We start from the raw sequence: 24,468 nt of genomic DNA on the forward strand, positions 1-24,468 counted from the left end.
TAGTTATCTCTCACACATTACTATTAATTGGTTGATATTTTGCAAGAATTATCAAAATCTCACATTCCCATTTTCTTCTCGTCACGTAGCTAAAATAAACTACAGGCAAAAAAGAAAGAAAAGATGTTTTGACTGACTTAACTGAAATCATTGTTGATGATAATTGCTACTAATCAAAGCCTGTAGAATACTGTTTGCTGCCTGAGATATATCTGCAGAACTTCTTTTAGATTATATTTTGACACACATTTTGCCTTAGCAAATCCCTCCCATAATTTGGCTGTTACAGGAGAGAATATTGCCAATTTAACAACAACAATTCTCTATTAGAATTCAATAACAATTAGAATAGAATATTATTTTATCAGAGTATTCCTTGTTTTACACATGTAAAGCAACTGTGCCCGTCATCCAACATTGCTGATCATTTGAGTAGGAAAATTATGATTGTCCAATGAACAACCAACAATATTTCCTATTAATATGTAGGAGTGCATTAATTCGAAAAAGGATGTATCATCCAATATCATGCAAACTGGAGAAAAAAATGCTCACAAATCTGCCATGAGTTCAATGCAAGTCAAGTCAAAGCTGTTGAGATATACTTATAGGCAATGTATATAACTAGAGGGGGAGAATGTTACTGCGCAACTATTAGGAGTATTAAGGTCAGACGTTAAACGATTCTGTACGTGGCAACGACACCCTTCCCGTCCTCCTTGTAACACCGGGGTACCCAGTCAAATTGCGTCCACACTTCGAGGTGACATCAGCCGTCAAACTCCCCCAAGACACTAAAGGTAAGGTAATTTAAAATCTCTCAAATAACCTTCAGGACCCACCATGACATCACTGGAAGGGGTGTGTGTACGCGTGTGTGTGTACCGTTGAGTTCGCGTGCCTCGCGAACATGCTGGGATGGTTGTAAATATCTGCGTCCAACAGCTTTTTTTGGGGGGGGGATCAAACCTGTAAGTAGAAGCGACACATTAGCGATATTCAAGAGACTCAAACAAGAGAGCTCGAGATTATTTTTTTACCGACATGTTAGTCGCAGTGCAATTTGGGAGTCCGTGAGGTCGCCGTGTTGTTTTACGGCGGTAAGAGGAGAAAGTTGGGAAACTTTCAAGCTAACTTTACGTCACAGCATCCTGGTGGTCTTGGTGTTTACGGCATGGCTTTTAAATTCTTCTCTGACCATGAGAGTGGCGTGGATTTCCGTGTTAAAGCTCCAGAAATATCTGCACATGTAAGCGAAAGTAGGCTACCAAAGAGCTGAAGCGTAGGGAATTTCTAGAAACAACTGTCCTCAGGGTGACGTCACTAGCGGGGGGTTGGCGGGAGGGGGGCAACTGGAGGAGATGATGAGCAGCAGGCTCAGGATCAGTCTGCCAGACAAGACCAAAAGTCTACATACTTCCACCCACAAAAAATGAGAATAAAAGCATTGTGTAGCCTGTATTTTTCTTGACAGTGAGGTCTGTGGATTTTGGGGAGGAATGGGAAAACTATGGTGCTGATTTATATGTAGTTTCACAGTGGTGAGGACCACAAACTAAATGTGACTGGTCGTGGAGGATCATGGGAATGGATCATTTCAAACTACGAATTCACATATTGGATGTTATTTTGGTTGTTTGTTTTGGCCAATATCCGATATGCATTTTTTATTTATTTATTTTTTTTAGAATTTAGCAGATATCAGGGAGTTGAATTTTCTGATGCCTGGTTAATCCATTTATTCATATGTTAAAGATATATTTGCAGTGTATGTACAGAGAGAGTACAGACGACAATGGCTGCTGGTGCCAGGACGCTACAGGGATATTATTTTGGAGAGACTGTGGTCAAGTCATAAAATGTGTCTGCTTTTCTTTTTTGGTGTTAAAAGTGAGGAGCGGATTTTAGCCTTTCAACTGTGATACATGGAGAAACGCTGTGAATTTTTTCTTTTCTCATTTAACCTTTATTTTCCCAAAGGTTAATTAAAATCAGATTAAAATCTATGTTTTTCAAGAGAGATCTGGCCAAGAATCAATTAATAATAAAATCACATCCAGTATTGATGGTTATTAATTTACTCCGACTTCCATCAATTTTACAGCACTATTAATGCTTGGAGGAATAATTTAATGGAATTTAAACTCATTCTGCAGACTCTTTGAAGCAGATGGTGCAGAAAACACTAAGTATTCTTCCCCAGCTGAGTCTGAGCTCTAGAGACAGTCATAAGAAAAGTGCCTTGGGTCCACAGGACCCTTTGGGACAGACAGGCAGATAAATACACGGATGGATGATGGACTGAAACTGCAGTGTGGGGCTGCTTCATTATGTTGCATGGAAGTAGTGATATATATATATATATATATATATATATATATATATATATATATATATATATATATATATATCATAATAAATATGTGCTCAATATTGTGCCTGCACAGTGTTTAGCTCAATATTTGTGACAGTTTTATCAAATATTAGTTGTATGGAGCTCAGTGTTTACATACCAGCAAACACTTTTGAAAGTAGGTGGTTTGTGTAGTCCCAAAAACCCTGTGTGTGTTTTTTGAGTTCACGTCCATATTGGTGCATGCTTGAATTAATGTATTTATATGAGCATCTCTTTATATGTTGTCAGAGTGATTCATGTATTCATCTAAAGAAGATAAATCAAAAATTGGTTTGATCACTGATTAGTTCTTTCAGTCTTTTGTCAAGTGAAAATGTAAACTATTTGCTGGATTTTTTTTTCATTTTGCAATTTTGTCCACTGAAAGGCGAATCAATTCATCATGAAAATCAGCAGACTAAGCTATGATTAAAATAACTGTTTAATTGCAACCTTTCTCGTTTTTACTGCTGTGCACTAATTAGGGCTGGGTATTGCTAAAAAGAATTTAAAAACGGGAGCTTTACCAACGTCTTGACTTCAACTGTTGTAGAGCACTACTTATGTTGGGATGATCTTGCCTTGATGGGCCAGCAGGGATAAACTGAAATTACATGATGCAATGTATGAAGTTGCAAAATCTCTTAAACTATTCTTTATCCACCCTGTTATTTGATATTAAAGGGTAATTAGAGTCAAAACACTTCAGTGCAGTTTGAGTTTGGCTTTGCTGCCAAAAACCAATGTGGGGATGCAGAGGTGGCTGTTGACACTAAGCAGAACCTAATCACTGCATCAGCTGCCAAGAGCAAATATTTAAAAGTTTACAATCCTGTACTAAATATTTTGGAATACACCCATAAACTGTAACGGACTAGCTTAAATCAAAGGCTAATCTTTTATAAGAGGAGCTATTCTTGTCCTGCCCTCTGTGCAAAGTGAAATGAAAAAAGAAGCCACAACAGTGACCTTTTACAAGTTTGAATATGAAGTTGTTTTTCCTTTTTCTAGAGAAGGGTTGAATCTCCTTGAGCCCGACAGGCAGGGGTTGCCTGAGCATGTTCACAGCCTGTGGATACTGTACATTCACATGATACATGATTTATTATCTGTAGCCTACTTTACGTCCACATTTGGTCTGCGCCTTAAAGTGTGATGAGCACAGGAACCTCTCTGCCTACTGATAAATCTCAGTCAGAAAAATTCCTGTTCAACATCAGACATTTTTGTTTAACAGCCAGGTTTCACAGCATAGAATGAGCCTGCAAGTATCTTATCTACCCAGACTTAGAAGCTCCTCAGCTTTCTGGAATGCAATCTTCATGCTTTATTTCATAGATAGTTGATTTCTGACTCTTTGCTTGTTTAATCAAAACTCTGGAATTTGAACTTTGCTTTCAGTTTTTAATATAGAACAAAGTGCTTTGCCTTGATGCTTCTGCAAGCAGGAAAGTGGCATATCGCCATGACAATAGATTTCAACCACTTTTGTAAATAAGCTGGGGTCACTTTAAAGGTCTGACTTTGGCGGTGCTGATGTTTGAGGGAAAGGGAGGTTTATTTTGTAGAACACATTTCCTACAATTATTGAACATTTTAACAAACTGGGGTGTTTCAGTTGTTGTGAGCTCTCAGCTACTCACATTGAGCCAAGTACTTTTGCCATTTGACAATAGTTCTTTTGTATTTATGTTCTTATTTGAACATTTTGATATATATTTTTATCCGCTTCTGCTGCTAAAAAAAAAAAAAAAAGAAAGAAAAAGAAGGTGTGTTATTAATAACTTCCCACCTTGGCTCGAGTGACCGGAGACAGCTGCGGCTCTGGTCAGCCAGTTTCACTCCGTGGATGTAATGTGAGGTCCAGAACAGACAGAAAATATCATTACAGATGTTTTTTATTGTATTCGCTGAATAAAAGTTTGCATGTCAGGAAAAACACTTTTCCATTACAGGCCTTAGATCCAGACAGTCTAGCCAAAAAGTGAGTCACATTTGTTTTTGATCGCTCATGTTTCCACAGCTCCACAGATTATTTATTATTGTCAATTATTATTATCATTATTTTCTCAATACACTTATGACTTGGTAGTCTATAAAGCATCCAAAAAATGCTGGAAAGTCATATCACAACTTTCCTGCATTTGATATGCTCAAACTCCTTCTCAGCTTCTCTTACAAAGCCGAACACCATTTGTAGTAACAATTGCTATTCTGATCGGTGACAAATACGTGGTTTTGTTGACCGCAGTTATGGTGAGGCTTTGAGATGCTGCATCAAATAACTGCGCCTGGTCAGGAAAGTAGCTCAGAATATTCATCTGACTGTAAAATCAACTACAAATAATCAACAAAGTTCCTTTTAAGGTTACTGGTGTATGCTGTTGATGTGGCAGTGCTTTATTCAGAGTATTGTCATAGTTAATACTCGAGTATTGCCTTGCATGTCATTCACATACAACTCATAAAATACATGCAAAAGCACATGAGGGAAAACAGAAACAAGAAACATATACTTCAAGTGGTGAAACCCACAGTATTTCTTCAAAGTGCATCTGCCTGGTTCTGTCCTGTCTTGACCTATCGTATCCTGCTCTCCAGTGCATATCCTCACATTTGTCTGAAACGCCAGGCAAGGGTCAAACTCACTCAGTAGAAAATGTTACAGGCCTCTTTCCAGGAATGTGACATGGATGTTACAGCCTGCAACAACAGGCAGGACAGTGTTTGCTCTGAGCACACTGGCTCTAAATTACTGGAGAGAGAAATTTGCTCCTTTCATTTACAAGTAGCTTGGGACTGAGGTAACTGTAATCTGGAGCCGCAGACACCTAGCAAGCTAAAAGGACTCTGAGGCAACACACGGCAAGTGCTGAGAATGTATAAATTTAAGACCAGCATTCAAAACAGTTAAGAAATTAGTAATGGTGGTGTTCATACACATGGATACACATGACAAATTCAAGTTTGGTTTTCTTGCACTGTTTAGATAGGTAGAATTTTTTGTATTGTTTGGACTTAAATGGAAGTGTGCTTTAGCAACAAAATGTTATGTTAGCTCTGCCTTTTCTGCCCAGACTAGTCCATGGGCAATGTGCACTCAAGCAAACTGAACACAAAGGGCCATGCATGAATAACCAATATGTTTAATCTTTTTGGTAAACAATGTTACATATCGGAAACTCGTTCAATATGCATGGCACGGTGGCTGTATTTTCTGTTAACTCATTCTTCAAGGAGGCTGGATTGGATTTTAAAGTGAATATTTCTGTATTCATGAGTGTTTGTCTTGTCATTTCTTAACAATTGATAACCTCTAACAAGTTCAGACAGATATGCTACTCTCCTAAATCATGAATTAATTAGAAACAAGGGTTTAGGTTTTGTTCAGAAAGTGGCTGCATTTGGCTGTGAGTTCCTGCAAAATAGTCGCCTGGATTGTCCTGTGGTGTGGACTGCTGCTCTGATCCTTCCAAATGGTTCTCCAGCACTTCATGTGTAGAGAAGGCAGGAACACAGTGAGCAAACATTAAAAGAATATAAAATTTCTCATCCAGTGGGAACATGATGTTCAAGTTAAAGCTTTGTCAGCAGATTGATGCTATATTTAATGTAAATGCATGGATTTAAAGTCCTCAATCACTGGGATGAATTTAGGTAACCAGTAAAGTGGTACCACGGTCACACACACTTATGATTCTGACCACAAATTATACCCATACATATTGAAGAAATTTGTAAAGGGTTGCTGATCATTTTTTTTAACCACGCTGCCAGCTGACATAAAAAGCAAAGCGTAATGACTGTAAATGATACCAAAAAAAATAGTCCCAAGAAAAGCTATGGTTATAAAAAAAAAGAAGAAACACCCTGGGAATGTCACATGAGAAAAATATTCGTGATTCTTGTCACACTCTTCCAATGAAAATGACATCAGTTTAACCTGGCACAAAGACTCTGGCACAAAGACTTGGTGGGAGGTGGACTGTTAGGGATCCCTGCGGTGGTTGGATGGGTCGCTCAGTGTTTTTGTTCAGCAGAATATTTTTAGTATGATATGTTTGCGCATTGCGTAATCTTTGACTTGACATTTGCCAGCTTTAAGCGCCCCATTTCTGCTGAGTGCGTTGATGTTGTCATTACTTAATTGATTTACAGCACGTCATTTGTACTTTTACAGCCGTTGTCATGATGAAGGAATGATTTTTTCCCCCCCTGAAGCAGATTCCACACCATGTTGCTATTACTACTCTAACAATTACTTATAGTTAAGGTGACAGTTTTGAGCTTCACACCCGCTGTCTCTCTAAGCCTACTATTGGATAGCAGACAGAAACAAGTGTGTGCATTTGCTGACATTTTGGAGTATGGATGTGTTTGTTTAACGCAGACACTCTTTACTGAGAGGTCATGTGGTAAAGTGGGATTAGACCACATTCAAAAGGAGAACGTGGAACAGTGTCTCACTGCTCTGAAAATCCCAAACAAAGCTGGCCTCAGTTCTGAGCTGGGCGGGGAGTGGCCAGGTGAGACAGCATTGTTAGCTGCGTTGAGGTGGTTATGGTTTCTTCCATGTATGTCTGGAGGATAATAGTAAAACAACCAGGCTGGTTCTTGGTGCCAGGGAGGAGCATTATTCGTGGAAGAACTTTTTTAACTTCAAGGTAGATTTGTATTTTAATGCTGTCTTTGTTGGAGGTTTGCCTTCTGACTCTTCAGTCATTCAGTTCTTGGGGGTTGTAACAGCCCGTGGCATAATTAAGCAGTTTCAAACTCTTGCTTCACAGTTTGTTTGTTGTATCATGCACCGTAGAGACCACTTCAAACCTAGAAATATAAAATGCAAAACATTTATATTTCACAGCTTAAATATCAGACAGGAAGTCTATATGCAGATAAAGCAAGTTAAACAGTTATTAAAGTGGTCACTGAATAAGGACACTTATTCTCAGTAGTTGGAATGGCTAATGAAGAACACACAAAAGAACACAAATTCAATAAACTTGATTAATCATGATTAAGTGAACATTACATTAACAAACAGTGGAAATGAATGAATACAATATCAATGATATAGCAGTTATGTTCAAGCAGTGTGATGATCACGTCACACCACACACCACACACTCCAGCTATTCATGGAGCCTACGTGTCTAAAGCTTCATGCCAAAATTTAAACTGAGTTGAAACGTGCATCAACATTTTGTCAACTGTTCTCATCTGACAGCTGTCCAGTGTGCAGTCATGATGTAACGACAACTTGCAAGGACATGCAGAGATTTTATTCTGAGCCGAGGTTGAATTGATGCTGTGTAATATTTCAGTTTTAGGGAAAGAACCTCTGTTCAAACAAAACACTGATGTGCGTTAATAGTGAAACTTAAGGCCTTTTCAAAACAATCACGATTTTTTTCCTCACAGTACAACTCTGATAATTCATGCTCTTTGATGTGAATTCAATGAGTAAAGAAATGACATGACATCTGGCTCTGAAAGAGGGAGGAGAGACTGAGGAAAAACCTTGGCTTTCTATGAGAGAACCTGATAGTCAGCAAATTATGTTCACGGAGTCACAGCAGAGTAACACACCATCTAAAATGACCTCTTTCTAGAACCAAAAACCCAGTTTCCTTTCATCTCATCTCAGTTTCCCTAAACTTGCTCTCTGGTTGGACTCATTTGACAGGATAAATAATGTTACTATTGTGGGCATTGACTTATTTTCTTATACATTTGAAGATCCCTGTTCTGTGTGTGAAGCACGTAATCTTGCGTTTTTGCACAGTGAGCAGGTTCTGAGTTCTGGCATTTCTAGCTCTACCGAGTCTGTTACAAGGGATACTGCAGTTTTACATCATGCCATCCATGATCATTTTTTTCATGATGAGTATCTTCAACATGAAACATTATCACATAAATCTTCAGCATGTCATATTGTTGCCATTGCAGGTAATTCAAAGACAAAATGAGGAGGTTCCTGTCATTCATGTCCTGGACGGTGCTTTGTTGCTGGACAACACAGGCAGACGTCTTCACGTCGATAGGTAAGGGTAAAGATCTGGCTGCATTTTTTGTTTAATTCACCATTTGTTGGCTTCTATTCAGTCCAATTTAAAAAATTCTGGACTGGGTTCAATAGAAAATGCTTTAATTCTTTTTTTAGATAAAAATCAAAAATAGGCGATACTTTGTTTTACCAGTTGATTTTGGCCATGTCAAAGAACATGCTAATGTTTCGGCTTAGTGGTCTTCATCAGAGCCATTGGCCGAAACGGAGCCGATGAAGGCCGCTTGGCACACTGGCATGTTTTTGACATGGCCAAAATTAACTGGTAAAACAGAATATTGTCCACTTTGTTTCATAGACTATGAGTTTGTTCTTGATGTATGCTAGGACGACCACATAAATTATTCCTACTTGTAATTGGACTCAAAGTGAGGTGAAATACCGTATTTTTGTACTCAACAGGCTGCATTTAGGAGGAGGTAAAGAGTGAGTCTCATTACTTAGATTTATTGTATTTGGATAGCCAGTTATGATGAGTCAGTGGAATTTTTTCTTTACTGGGAACCACTGTGAAGCAATTATTGACCATTTCCATGGAATTGTTAGCGATGCATGACAGCAAGCTTCCCCTGTGAGACTCATAGATGGACCTCTCCCTGTGCTTTTATGATTGATTTTATCATTTGTGCAGTTTGTCCTACCCAGCTAAGTGTCTAACTCTCTATTGTTCTCTGTAGGCCAAATGACAGACCTGGTGTACACAGAGAAAGAGTTGGTCCAGTCTCTGAGAGCCTACATAAAAGCAGAGGAGTCCAAGCTAGCTGCAGTCAAAAGGTACTCTGACCACTGATTAACCTCCTCGTAACATAACAACCCAATCGTGATGATGAGCCAGCATTGACCGGCTTGTGTCATGTGATTCTGATGCTGTCAGTTTGAAGAAGCTCCTAATAGTCATTGTATTTCATCATATTATGCTTATTGTATTCGTTTGAACTGTGAATCATGAAAATCTCCCAGAACAATCTCATATTATCAATATGGGTTCAGAAATTCCGTGTTTGGCCCCTCAATCTGTACAATGCATGTCTCTATTAAACACTAGACGTGGGACTTGAGTTTACAATTTGGATTCCAGCATTTAAGTTTTACTCCCAGTAATTTCAGACTAGACTCACTGTCAAGTTTTGCAGCTCTTGAATTGTGGATTCACAATTTTGGATTGATATTGACTGTTTGCTTCCCTCACTTCATCGCAAAGACTGTTTTCATTGACATGCCCTAAAAGGTGCAGACATACGGCTTAATTATTTTGAGTCACCTAAAGTTTCAGACGGAATGGTTTTAACGGTGTCGGTTTTCTCAAAGTAATGGTTTGTTTTGTCACAAGTCTGGTCTTTTCTTAGCCGGTCGCCACCATTTAGACAAGTCTTCTTAGTAATAACACTTTGTCTTCCTTGTAGCTGGGCTAACAAGTTGGATGACCTGACCAGAATATCCACCTCTGACCCAGAGGGTTACCTGGCTCACCCTGTCAATGCCTACAAGCTGATGAAAAGGCTGAACACAGAGTGGTCCGAACTGGAGACCCTGGTGCTTCAGAACCCCTCAGATGGTAAGAAAATTTCCCATGTTTGATGTTTTAAGGAGGATTGGAGCTTGGAAAGAGTGATGTGATTCCTCAGAGTTTAGAATGTTCATGTTCTCACTAGTTTAATTTCCACTGTGTCTTGAGTAAGCAGAGTCAAGATAAGCCAGGAAACAATGTTTGGTCTCAGTGTTGAGTTGAAACTGTATCAAACTTAGCAGATGTGTATTTGGATCCCATTTGTACTGCATCAGCCAAAGCTCCAACTGCTAACTTATGTTCCTGCCTTTCTATTGGCATTGGTGTAATACCTCCTCCCATAAAATACTGTAAGGCATCTGCAGCACAGAATTCAAATCTATCTGTAATGTGCAGAGTATGGTGAGTATATATATATATATATGTGTGTGTGTGTGTGTGTATTTAAAAAAAAAAAAAGAAGGGGTGGGAGCACATTGATTGCAGACTTGGCTGCTCAAATACTCTGTGCTCCAAATGGAAAGAGAACTGAGGTCGTCATGTTTTAGCTGCAGCTGTTCCTCATCTGGTAGTTTGGCCACGTCTGATGTGTGTGAGGATGTGTTTAGATAAGGGTCTACATCTGTGTAAGCCGGATAAGTTAAGCATGAGTGTGTATCCTGTACCTCACAACAAAATATTAATACGTGGCCATGAGAAGTGTACAATGCAAGTATTTTTATTCAGATTAATGTGTAATGTTTCTTCTTTTGCATCATCGCATGTGTGTTTTCCCCCCTTTAATAATCAGCAAAATACATGTATTCACTTGTCTTTCCAATGACGACATTGAAATAAATATTGATAGGGACCAAAGATTTTTCTGGTCACTGTGAATTATGAGTTCAAGACACGTGGCAGCTAGTTGTTGTTTTAATTTGGATTATTTTGAGTTTAATGGCCTGTTAACAGTAATATTTTGGAAAATTTGCAATAGTAGATTACTGAGAAATCAATGGTGTAACAATCAAGTTAAACTGTCTTGGAAATATAATTAATTGGATGTGTACCACACGGCAGGTTTGTTTTTGAAATAAATGCAAATGAACACAAACGTGCAACAGAGGAACGAGAAAGTTTGTATGTTTGACCTAAATGAGCACTGAACAAAGAAAGCTGGGAACTCGATAAAGCAGCTTCATCACGAGCAACCAAATAATGGCCCGTTTAGGGAGTATTACACGCACATTAGTTTAAAAAAATGATTAAACAATGAAAAAGAAAAACTCATGTGATGCTGAGCTTCATTAATTTTCAATAATAGAGCTGCAGCTCCACCTGCTGGTTTATGTTGTTTGTAGCACAGCAGTTCTGCTGACCTCACCCTGACTTTGCTTTTCCACTTGGATTAAAGTCCTGGAATTTTGAAGAAAAAAAATAGCTAAATATAGAGTGGCGTTCTGGATTAGTACTTTCATTCTCTGTGATAAACACATCCAAACCAACATAGGGCCACGTAAGTGTAATTAAAGTCATTTTAGAGAGTTGATGGTAACAACATAATCACAACGTTTCAGCTGTTTTATATTCATTGTCTCATTTTTTTTTCATTTTCAGAACATGGCAAATCAAAACGATGTGAATGTTGTTGAGAGTAATACAATCTTTTGATGTGGACGTGCAGTCATAGTTTATTAAGCATCTTACTGTGCATGTGCTGTGTCTACGTATGGCCCACATGTTTAAAACCTGTTTTATTAATTTTACATGCTGTGAATTTGTCCAGTTCATTTGAGTTATTGTAATAATTAAAGATTTAGGTTATTCCAAAATGATAAACATGTTTTTATGTTTCTCCACAGAGTTCATTTCCAACATGTCCATGCACAGACAATTCTTCCCAGATGAGGAAGACGAAACGGGTGCTGCCAAGGCATTGATGCGTCTCCAGGACACGTACCAACTGGATTCTGAAGCTTTCTCCAAAGGAAAGCTCCCAGGTAATCGGATTATGTGATATGTTGTGACATGGTCAACATGTATTAAGTAATAAGCAAAAAGAAGAGGGCAAATTATACCAAGCCTGTATGATTATCATCCAGCAACTATGGATGTTCATTTCTGTTTGATAATTGATGTCCGACAGATACTTCAAATTGTAAAAATAGGGACTTAAAATCATGGATGACCACACTTTGGTCATTAGAGATGCACTGTCACACATTTGCTGGATTTGAACAATAAATGGAGTTTTTTGAACCGATGCACAGTATACTAATACAGTGAGTAACCTCAAGAAGTGTGTTAATTCATGATCCTTCCCCAGGTATGCACTCCAATGCCATGCTGACAGTGGATGACTGCTTCGATATGGGAAAAACTGCCTATAATGATGCAGACTACTACCATGCTGTGCTGTGGATGCAGCAGTCCTTGAAGCAGCTGGATGCTGGCGAGGAAGCTGTGGTTTCCAAGGCGGATATTTTGGACTACCTCAGCTACTCCGTTTACCAAATGGGAGACTTGCCTCGAGCCATTGAGCTGACACGCCGGCTGGTGGCCATTGGTGAGATACAGCAAAGACTAACACAGGCGATATCAGAAATCAACGTAAACTCATACAAATTTCATGTTTCATATGAGTTATGTTTTAGCCTGAGTCAGCATTATCCTCTGGTCCTTTACTGTGGGTTTTGATAGCACGATACCTCTCTCCTCTCTCACTGTGGTTGTGCTCAGTGTTGGCCAGTGCAGCAGGGTGTAGCCCATTCAAAGTAGGGGTCTGTGGCTTCCAACAGATATTTTAGTCTCAGCTTTAAGGACTGTGTTTACAGCTGTAGGAAATCTTTTGAAGGAGATTCATTCTTTGTAAGTGCTTTTTTGAATGACTGTTAAACAGTAACCCATAACTAGTAGACCAGTTAAGTTAAAATGTTTAATTTCTTAGTGATGGCCAGTGTAAAATACTAATACTAATAATATTGCAGTTTCTCCCATCAAAATTAACTTGAGAAGTTACTACTTAATTTTTGTCGTCAGCCTTCTATGGATAGATCCAACAGTTTACTCGCATCAAACTCATTTTGATAAATGTCCTGTCACCAAAAATGGAAATGCTTACATTCAGCAGCAAAAAATGTTCCCATGACTTTGATTTTTGTCGGGCAGTTTGTTACACCCACAAAGATTTTTGACATTGACAATGACATTTTGACATCGCCCTTATTTGTTGTTATGAGGAATAATGTAAAGTATCAACTCTAAAGACATCAGAGTTCATCCAATGACAGGTCAATTTCTCTTGCACTTGCAGATACCAGCCACCAGAGGGCAGGAGGAAACCTGCGATACTTTGAGCGGTTACTGGTTAAACAGCGCAGTGAGCAGAAAGAGGAGGAGAAGCCTGTTTCAGAAGAGCCCATCCAGCTGGGAACCTACGACAGACCTAAAGACCATCTGCCTGAGAGAGAAACCTATGAGGCCCTTTGCAGAGGAGAGGGCATCAAAATGGTGAGAATGAGGCAGGCTGGAAAGAAAGACGTTTATATTTGTTGTGTTGTTTTAAACTTTATAATAACTTCCAACAAATGTTCTGGAAGGAAATGGATTCATTGGTTCTTACGGTACACACGTCTTGTCTTAAGCAGCAGCAGTCATGAAGAAACAGAGTTGTAACAGAGCCAGTTACATAACATAAGTTTATGATTCTGTGCAGGTTTATGTTGTTGCTGTAATCTAGAATAACATTTTTATTAATGTAGCAGGTGTGATTAACTTAATCAAGACAATACTCACCTGGTGAAGGTATCCTGCTGAAAGCCAAGTAGCAAAAACAAAAATATAAATCACTTAAACACAATGTGTGTCTTTTTTTTTTCTCTTTTGTTTTTTGGAACGATGAACAGTGCCCTTTGTTGTGTGTAGTCGGACAGTGAAAGCTGGTGCCATGTGAGTGTTGCAATATCACAGACATCTTGAGCAGTTTATCTACTTGGTTATCTTTGGCTTACTTTATAAATGCACTGCGGTCTCTGAAAGCTATGGGCCACGTTATCGGTAATGAACTCTCGCTCCCACAGTCAGGACATGCATGAAGCATTTATTTTTTATCTTTACCCATAATTAAGTTATGTTTGATACTCCCACAAAGCTTAGCTTATAACTTAAACCCTGAGCAAAGATGCTTATTTTACCCAATACTCATCATATTAAGGTTCCATTGCTATGCTGAATAAATGAAAATCAGCATCAGCAGAAAGTTGGCGCAAACCTTTGGCTCATGGTTTAGGGGCAGACCAACGAAATGTCTCAATTCCTCTGGACAAGACTATCTGTAAACAGTGAATGATTGCAGATAGAATTATTTGCTGGCCCGAAATGGATGGATTTATATAAGGTATATACACACAACACACAACTTTATGTTGATCTTTTCTATTTTGTCAGACTGAAGCAAGGCGTAGCCGCTTGTTCTGCCGCTATTCGGATGGTAAAAGGAACCCTCATCTGCTGCTGAAGCCTGCAATGGAGGAGGATGAGTGGGACAGCCCTCATATTGTACGCTACCTTGACTTCCTCTCCCACGAGGAGATTGAGAAGATTAAAGAGCTGGCCAAACCCAGGGTGAGCCAGGAGCAATGGAATTTGGAATCCTTGAAACTGAATTGAAATGTAACGATTCTACATGACACTATGCTGATCATATTTAGTTCATGAAGAAGGGACACATCTTCTCAACCAGGGTGGTCAGTTATTGCAAAAATTAAAAAAATTAGCATTTTGTTAAGTTTTTTTATTTTATTTTAATGAGTTGATATCAAACTCAAATATTTACTGTTTGACATAGTGCTGTCCAAAACAAAATCTCCTCAAGATTACTACAACCAGGTGTCTCTGAACAAAAATAAGATCAGTATTTAGAAGAAAATCTAAACAGGAGGTTTTGAAATCTGATGGACATTTAAATGTTTGCTGTTAATGTACAGTGGCTATGTAAGGACACATTCAAATCAGGGCAATAATTCCTACATCCTCAGTTCATTTACTGGATGAATGAATGATAATATATATGATGGGTTAATGAGTGTGTTCTCTAACTTTTTAAGCTTGCCAGAGCTACTGTCCGTGACCCCAAAACAGGAGTCCTGACCACGGCCAATTACAGAGTATCAAAAAGGTAAGTAATAACTCTCCAGCCTTGTTCTGATGTACTGCCTTGTCATTATTTGAAATAATTTTTTTGTTTTTTTGTCCCAATGTCTTACCTGAAACTTTTCATGTGTTGTAATTTGGGCAATATTTTCACATATGATGATGATGTCAAAAATATGTTCTGGCTCCTTTAGTGAAGGGGAAATATAAAAATGATATGCATTTAAAACAAATCACTGATTAGATTGCAGTGTCGAACAATAAAACAATGGCTAACAAAAGAACAGCTTGTCAGACAGAATCGAGACCTAGCGAGTGGGATGTAAACGTGTTGGATACAGATGGAGACATTTTGCAGCACAAAGGCCATTAACAGAAAATAGATCAAGTGGAAAATGCTGGTCATCAGAAGCCATAAGGTCCAATGATCTCAGGGTGGCCTTCCAAGATAAACGCTTGAAGACTTTTGAATAAACATCTCCAAAGTGCACAGTGCAACTACAGGGTTTTTCAGGGGCTCAAAATTTCTTTGTAAAAGAAATGGAAACTATTTCATGCATAAGATGAAGCAATGAAAGGGATTATGCTACTATTTGAACGAGTTGATTATTTTTTTTTAATAAGTAGGTCCTTTTTACCAGACTTTTGGGTCAAGAATCACTAAATTCTAAGATGTGTGTAAGATATTCTATGTGCTTATACATGTTGGTGTTTGTCCAGTGCATGGTTAGAAGAAGATGATGGCCCTGTCATTGCCAGAGTCAACAAGAGAATACAAGACATCACTGGCCTTACAGTAGACACTGCAGAGTTACTACAGGTAATGCATCTTTGAACTACAAGAAGTAGGGAAGATTTTAATTTACCAAAGTGATTTAAATGACTCGGCGTGAGCCAGCAGACCTAAGACTCACAGTTTAGAGGTCAAATTAATGCTCAGGCATTCTCCTGCTGCACTATTTTGCACAAAGATCTTTGCCATGGTGTTCTCTTTCTGACCTCTGAGCAAGAACATTAGAAGGCAGTTGAACAGACAAGAGCGATGGGTCACTTCCCTCAAAATACAAAAGATATGCTGCATGTTCTCACCATGCCTCTCCTGAGGCTGTGATGTCAATGAAAAGTAACCTTCAAAACCCATAAAAGCAGTATTCCAAAAACAATGTGTCAGACACCTAGACCTCCTACAGACCTCAAATACCACTAAACCTCTAAAATAACAGGGCATTTCATTGTGCTTACAGTCTCTAAACTTCACTTAAAACCAGCTTCATCACATCAGCAGCCATATCTAATGTGAACTTCTTACCTGCTCCCTAACATATGTTAGGAAAATTGACAAAATTAAAAAAAAGCTGTCTTTATCCTCTAATTATTTACGTATCACTTCTAAATCGAATCAGTCATAATATCAACAATACATGTGGATACATTTCCCCAAAGCATGTGTAATCTTATTAGCTTTTATATGAATCACTTTTGTCAATGGATGACCAGGTTGCTAACTACGGAGTTGGAGGACAGTACGAGCCACATTACGACTTCTCAAGGGTGAGTTCACGTAGTCATCAAGCCTGTGTGCGTCTGTGCTTGTGTCTGAAAATGGGAGAGATGATGTTCTCTCCTCAGATGATTTTCAGACTTGACAGCTTTGAGCTCTGTGTTCTTTCTCTGTGTTGTCTCTGGCAAGCATGAGTTTTGTGTGATCTATCACTGTATGTGCTATGTGCATCTTTGCAGTTGTCTGCAGTTCTGCCGCACAGTTATTGAATTTATCGTTCAAAAAATGCAAAAGGTCATTGCAATAAAAATACTCCTCTTGTGTTGTCACGGACACCCAAGGGAATGTCCTGTCTGATAAAAATGATTAAGTGTCTTCTAGTAACTAGCTTTCTGATTAATATAATGTTTTTAGAACATATTAAGCCTTGGCCCATGTTGTCTTCACAAGCTTACATACATTACGCTCTTCTGCTTGAAATCTGACGCCATTATTCTCAACTTTTTTACAAACAATAGAACGATTCCATTTGATCTAGTTGCTGCCATTAGTGGTGGCTCCATTTTGGTGATGGGTTAAAGTTATAAACGTCTGTTGCAGCGTCCTTTTGACAGCAACCTCAAGCTCGATGGAAATAGACTTGCTACCTTCCTAAATTACGTAAGTACGTGTGCGTGTGCCAGTGTGAGGTGTTTTCATCATGTATTGTCTCTTGAATTTTATCTTTGTAGAAAGATGAGCCTGATGCTTTCAAAAGATTAGGCACTGGAAATCGTGTGGCAACTTTTTTGAACTATGTAAGTACGTGCATCCAGTCGCCGTTGATTGAAGGACAGTAGTGGCAGTCACCCGAAATCTACATCGCATCTTCCTTTTGTTTTAGCTTCTTGGGCGTATGCATAAGCTCTGGTTCAATCTTGGACTTGGATTGATTGACTGGATTGAGTTCCACTAATTGGACTGCAGCGTGTGGGGTGTGATATGCATATATATCCTAAAATATGATGAACAACCACTGGGAAATTTAATCGATAAATGAGCCTTTCTGTCAATCAGTTCCAGTACATGTTGTGGAGAGTTTTGTTGGCCATCCCCCATTAACAGGCTGATATAGAAGGCACTCTGCTGTCCCCATGCTAACAATGAGCAATAAAAGTATGTACCGGTGTACATATTGAGAAACAGGAACCTTTTTTTGTTGGTGAATAAGGTATTTAGTCTTTTTCATATATTCCTGGTTGAATTTTGCTGTTGACTCTGGTGCATTGTGCTTTTAGAATTATTAATCAACATTATAAATGGGAAACCCCTTTGAATAGACAGATTGAGGTTCTTTGAACTACGTACAGTCAAGCTTTTATTTCTTGTTAGGGAATGATGGTTAGGTAGATGCATCCATGACAGAAATAAGACTCAGTTCATGCAACAACAACAAAAAAATTGGATGGAGTTTTTTAATATATTTTAATATCTGGTCAAAAAAGCAAGGAAAAGACCCATGGAGATATGGAGCAGCTGCACTGGTTATGCTGACATGACTAATGTGGCATCATAATACGAATGTATATTTTCCTCATAAATTAATGCATCATTTGGGTATGATGGAAAATCAGTGAGTATTCTTTAAGTAATGTCATTTGTAATTGTAATCAGTGTGTTGTCTGTTCTTAGATGAGTGACGTTGAGGCAGGAGGAGCTACGGTCTTTCCTGACTTCGGAGCATCAATCTGGCCCAGAAAGGTGATAAGTGTTTGTATTTTTATACGTCTGATAAATAGAATAGCACATCAGCTGCTTATTTCACTTTGGTGACTGAAAAAACAGATATGATGTGTGTCAAGTGCAGGTCATGTTTTGGGGAGGTTTGCCTGTTTTGATTTTTAGCAAGCTCACACTAGAACTATGAGCCTGATTTCCAACAAACTTGTCAGAGAGACGTAGTTGTAGCCAAGGACATTTTTGGAGTAGTTTACTCTTGGCACCACCTAGTGGCAACAGGAAATAGCAGGCTTGGTTGGCCAATTTCCCCATAGAACAGGAAACAAGACCCTAAATATAACTTCACATATTTGATGAGAGTCCTGGCCTAAAGACATCTACAAGCTTAATGTAATTCATAGTTATTGTGCTACCCAGTACTTACAGGAAATGATAAACAATTATCATCGGATTCACGTTGGAATTACACTCCTCATGATCTCCAGCAACAAAATGTGTGTGCTCTAGCACCACCTTGTGGACACAGGCAGTGATATTTACATCTCAGTGCACACATTTGTCTCCACCTCCATGCAAAATCCAAATATCTTTTTTTTTGGAATCCCTTTCACTCCATGCAACAACCTCACACTGCAGCAGCAAAATATTGCATGGGAATTTTAAGTGTCTTGGACCAAAGCAGCTAATATTTTGCCTTGTGATTGTGAAGTGGATTTCATCAGATTGGTAATTCGAACTGGCAGGCAGAAACATAGTTGTGAAGCAACTCTCAGCAGCAGCATCTGTCTCATTGTGTGTACTTTGTGTTCATTCTCTCTAATGCACAAGTGATGTTTCCAAACTGTTGCTCCACACAGGGAACGGCTGTGTTCTGGTATAATCTTTTCAAGAGTGGAGAGGGCGACTATAGGACCAGACATGCAGCCTGTCCTGTCTTAGTAGGAAGTAAATGGGGTGAGTCAAAGTTGTAATGAGTCACAAAGAAGTATTGAGACACTGAGTAGAATTAAATGGCATCTATATATTTTTTTCATTAAATTGAGGTTACCAAATTGCCATGGTTTCAATTAGACTGAAATCACTGTCACAACAGTTCCAGAGTATCTATTACACTATTGTATGTTATTAAACATATTTCTTACAGGTGTCACAATTTTGGTTCTCAATCAAACATTCATCAAAATGATCGTTCAGTTTTGACAAAATCCCAAGTGGCTGCACAGTTGTAGATAAAGTGATCTGTCGCTTAGAACTGAGGTCACGATTGTCACTCCAGATATTGCCAAAAATAAGTGTTCTTTCCACTACATTAACATGATGGTGCCTCAGACAGGATCAGCACATCAACTTTGTACAAAAAAGTGCAAACTTTCAGTTTTTAGCCTCACAAATGAACCATCAACTTCAATCGTTTGGCTCGTCCTACTTTGTGAGTCGGTGGGGATTTTCCATGCTGGCCATGTTGGCCTTTACGAGTGATGTATATGGTGATTATATTAAATTGCGGTACTACCCTGTAGTGCTGCTACTATGGCAAAACATTTGCCTCCTAGGCACTTGATTAAGGCTTTCATCCGAGAAAATTTAAGGAACAATGCATGGGAGTCATTTCCAGTTCAAAGTCCGGGGAGGGTTCGATTCCCCATGTACAGGGTTCCATGTTGAGTCAGTTTGTCAGAGTTTTGTCCCTCACTTGTCCTCGATGGGTTGATTAACCTTCAGTTCCTCTGCTCTTCATCATTGTACTGCACCACCAAGTTGTCATGTCATTATTGAGGGAGGAGTAAGAGCATGAGAGCTGCATGGTTGTATGAGCCAAGATTGTCATTAGGCCCTGGCCCCAGGCTGGGCCATGGTCAGGGTGGGACAACTCACCAGGTTGCATCTCCCATGTTGGAGGCCATATCAGGCTGTATGAGAGAGTGAAGTCAGCGCTCTGTTTGCTACATTCATGTTTTGAGGCTGGATCTTCATGGCCTTATACACGAGTGAGCAGTATGTACCTTACTGTCCTGATCTTCCTGCAGAGAGGCTCTGTGTTTGGTCAAGCATTCATCCGAGGCAATAAAATATGTTCCATATATATATATATATATATATATATATATATATATATATATATATATATATATATATATATATATATATATATATACACATACATATATATATATACACATACATATATATATATATACATACACACATACATACATATATATACATACACACATACATACATACATATATATACATATATACATACATATATATGTGTATATATATATAATTATTATTTATTATTATAATATATATAAATAATACGTTATGCATGAAATTTAAGGAAAAAGAATGCTTCAAACAGCTCACAGTAGTCAGGAAGACCAGAGAATCTGGTAAGAGTATTAATGGTGATGTTGCCTGTCTTAAGTCTTAGTTGGCCTTAATCGGAACATGTGGTACCTGGTAACATTATAACATAGATTGGCCACAGTGAGTCACGGATAATAAACTTTCCTTTCAAGGAGTCATGTAAATCATGAGCTAGAGTGTCCCTCAGAATGGGCTTAAGCCAGGAGGGAGAGGACAGATTTTCATCAGGGCTTCGTGTGAGCTTTTGGAGCATTGTGACTTTGGCGAGAGCAGAGGCGAATATCCTGAACTGGATCAGTGTAGCGGCCGTCAATTGAGACGTCTCACGGAAGCTGCAGCGGTCCAGTGTCCAGACAGAGTTACTTAATCAAACAGATTTGTGCCCCTTTTTAAATCTAAAACACTGTACTTGACATGAGAGAACATCTTATGAACCATTAATGGCAGTGATGGAAGTTGAGCAGATATCCCACTGGTCCTCTGTGTCTTAATCTTCATGTGCATTTTTGTTTTAACAGTTTGTTCTGGTCTGCTGTTGAATGCAGTGATTTCATAGGAGGTTTGACCTTGACCTCTGACCCCAGCTTGTAACAGATACGCTAAGAATGGACTCAGTCCTGCCAGCCCCTGCAAGATGTTGTTGCTTAAATTGGGTGTTTTACCCCACTGTCCCAGAAAGTGAGCAAGAAGCGTGCAGGTGTTTCCTCTTTCAGAGATTCTGTCAGTTACACATATCTCTTCCATGAACGCTTTCGACAGTAACAACTACCAACCCCCTACAATTTTGTTGTTGTCATGACTGACCAAATGTATGAACCATAACATAATAACTTGTTTTCCCCTAATATGATAAGGTACGACACTACCTGGTAATTACTTGGTACAGGTGAACATGTAACTACAGATAATGAGTTGCAGGTACAGTATATCATTTCTTTTCTCTTTTAAACCAGGTCATAATGTAATTATCGGTATACATGAGAAATTAATACATCAGATGAAAAAGTTATGTAATATATAAAAATTACATCGTTTTTGCAAGAAAATTGCATATTTCATTAAATTATTTGTAAGTTTGGCATGTTACATTTTTACCTAGCCAATCTTAACAGTTCCAAACAAACAACCATTGTTGCATAACCCAAAACAAGTTCTTATGTTTCTGGTTCAAGCATTTAGTAAATTATTACAGCACCGTCTTTTAGTCCATGAAGAATTTAAAAAAAAAAAAAACACGTTACTGGCTATGTGAGTCTTTGCAATCTTTGTAGAGAGTAATGTGGGGCAATAATGTGATCCGATCCAATCACTCACGTATGAACACAAAGTAAATCACTGGAAGAATTATTTTACTGCGCTGAACATTTAGTTCTGTATGCAGGCATTGTTTTATACTCAAATATTTTCTGGGTTTTTTTCAGTGTCAAACAAGTGGATTCACGAGCGAGGACAAGAGTTCTTGAGACCCTGTGGTCTGACAGAAGTGGACTGAAGTTTGACCCTCACCCATGCAAACACACACACACGCTCACACACGCACACACACACACACACACACACACACACACACACACACACACACACACACACACAGAACAGCCCTTTCAGAGTGCCATTATTTTGGCAATGATGAAACTCACACACTTACATAAGCATTCTTTTGCTCAACTCATCTACAGGATTAACAAATGTTAAATATTGTCCAAATAAAACTGTCAGTCATTGGAAATAACAAATTCCATGGTTGTTTCCCAGTGCACACTTGTTCCAGACTAAATTATGGATAGAGCCGGTGTGTACTGCCTCATGGTTCACTGATACCAAAGCCAATAGACAGCTCTCAGGGGGACAGTGTCTTCCTCGCAAAATGCTTCAAGTTTTTTTTACACAGTTTTAAATAAAAGAGCGTAGTCCTCAGTGATGACACAGACAGGCCCTTACTGATTTGATGAAGGTCTACATACCAAATATGTGATGAAATGCTGACAGGTTCAAAGATTCACTTTGAATTCATACAAGTACGATCATAAACCACATGAAGAAGCATTTTCTGTTCGGTTTTGCTAAGTATTAATCAGTGGACCACAGTGTAACTGTATTTCTGCGTTATCGACCTGTACTGAAGTCAGCTTTCAGGACCGATGACTTACAAACATATTATTGGGCAAAACGTGACGCGTCACCGTCAGTCTTTTAAACACAACATTCTCTTACCATGTCATCCTTCATCATTTACACCCAAATAAATCCTGCTTCCAACCTAACCGAGACACTTTTTTAAAACAAATAATGTCCAAGACTTTTATTTATATAGTGTTTAAATTATTACACTGTTGTTTCTGCATTGTTTGCTCTTTCCACAAAATGGCAATCAAGAAAGCCAATAAACAGTCTTTTATTAAAATGTGCCGTGTGGACATGTGTGAGTTCATATGAAACATTATCTTAATACTCAGAATGATACAGAGACACAGGACAGCTTGACTTACTTTTTTTAGGGCCTGAGCCTGAAGGTACTTCAGGCGAAGACCCTATTATGTTTATTTTAAATCTCATTTTATAATACTTACATCTTTTTTTTAGATTAAAGCACTTCCATACTATAATGCGTATGTTTACTCTGTTACCTCAAGAAAACGAAATGCACGTTTCTAGAGGCAAAGAGATGATTTATCATGTTTTCTAAAGATAACAGGATCATTTTGGAAAACTTAGGTATATTTGTGATTCCGGCCTTAGAATTCACTGTCATGCCTGTTCATTAATAAATAAACCTAAAGCAGCTGCTCATTGAATCTCCCCATCTGCTCTGAAGCTTAGTGACTGCTGCTAACCGAACAAGTGCATTGTCTAAAATACTGAATCAATGATTTATAAAACTAGTATGTCAAAGCCTTTTTACTCCCAATAAGTGGATACATAACCACTGGTAAGCTTGACAATGGTTTGGTGGGATAAAAGCACAGCAGTACATACAGGAAACAGAATAAAGCGGAATGTACATTAAACTATTAGGCTGTACCGTATTGACTTTCGCTCATATTGAGAATTATGGGTTGCATGTGTCCAACCACGTAACTCCCAGCTCTGTAACCGTTTAACTGTGAGCCCAAAAATTTCCCTTGAAATACATTGTGAAATCACATTTGGAAAAGGCTCAACTACACTAAACTTGCTGTTTTATTTATTTGGTTTTCTACGATAAATATTACTCTATGGTTACTGTTCTACAGGGAATACTCAAGGAGAGTCTTTTAAACATGCAGTAAATGCATTCAGGTTTGTGCTGACCTTTCGGTTTTCTGCTCAACTCACTGGTTGAACGAGCTGTTTTTAACGGGCTTGGTAGGACGGCACTGGGATGCCATCTCTTGCTTCTAATGTTTGTGTTAGCCTAGCTTCTTTTTATTTCGATGAATGCTGCAGTGGTACCGGGTTTGAGTCCCACCTCGGGCACGGGATCTTTCTGTGTGGAGTCTGCATGTTCTCCCTGTTCCTGTGTGGGTTCTCTCTGGTACTCCAGCTTCCTCCCACAGTCCAAAGACACCAAGAGGGGACGAGGCTGATTGATACTCTAAATTGACCGTAGGTGTGACTGTGAGTGTGAATGGTTGTTTGTCTCTATGTGTTGGCCCTGTGATGGACTGGTGACCTGTCCAGGGTGAACCCCGCCTCTCACCTGAAGGCTGCTGGGGTAGGCTCCACCCCCCCCCCCCCCCCCCCCGTGAACCTTAACAGGATAAGCAGTAGAAAATGGATGGATGAATGCTTTATTC

At 38.8% G+C, this 24,468-nt stretch overlaps 2 protein-coding genes across 8 annotated transcripts in view; one reads left to right on the plus strand and one right to left on the minus strand.

Annotated features, from left to right (window-relative positions):
* The window catches only part of pdlim4 (PDZ and LIM domain 4), a 64,862-nt gene extending 63,572 nt beyond the window's left edge, over positions 1-1,290 (minus strand). Inside the window, exons 1-2 of the mRNA XM_086179396.1 lie at positions 1,045-1,290; positions 886-969 (exon numbers count right to left, since the gene is read on the minus strand). Of these exons, the coding sequence (XP_086035522.1) occupies positions 886-912 (27 nt within the window). The 5' untranslated portion in view covers positions 913-969; positions 1,045-1,290. The remainder of the gene's footprint in view (positions 1-885; positions 970-1,044) is intronic.
* Positions 663-23,100, plus strand: p4ha2 (procollagen-proline, 2-oxoglutarate 4-dioxygenase (proline 4-hydroxylase), alpha polypeptide 2). Of its 7 annotated transcripts, XM_086179386.1 has the most exons (16): positions 663-800; positions 8,345-8,439; positions 9,140-9,236; positions 9,866-10,017; positions 11,811-11,948; positions 12,275-12,514; positions 13,262-13,458; positions 14,395-14,571; positions 15,054-15,124; positions 15,820-15,919; positions 16,597-16,650; positions 17,201-17,260; positions 17,332-17,397; positions 18,272-18,340; positions 19,177-19,273; positions 22,114-23,099. In XM_086179386.1, exons 2-16 carry the CDS (start codon positions 8,361-8,363, stop codon positions 22,182-22,184), a joined length of 1,668 nt encoding a protein of 555 aa, XP_086035512.1. In that variant the 5' UTR covers positions 663-800; positions 8,345-8,360; the 3' UTR covers positions 22,185-23,099. The 7 variants fall into 7 exon arrangements, with proteins under 7 accessions (XP_086035512.1, XP_086035517.1, XP_086035515.1 ...); XM_086179391.1 differs by lacking the exon at positions 19,177-19,273 and having other exon boundaries at positions 22,114-23,100; XM_086179389.1 differs by lacking the exon at positions 17,332-17,397.
* Positions 23,101-24,468: the final 1,368 nt, after the last annotated feature.

The sequence above is a fragment of the Aulostomus chinensis genome, chromosome 15, assembly GCF_037954235.1.
Source record: "Aulostomus chinensis isolate RoL2024-O1b breed Wild chromosome 15, RoL_Achi_v1.0, whole genome shotgun sequence".
Taxonomy (NCBI): domain Eukaryota; kingdom Metazoa; phylum Chordata; class Actinopteri; order Syngnathiformes; family Aulostomidae; genus Aulostomus; species Aulostomus chinensis.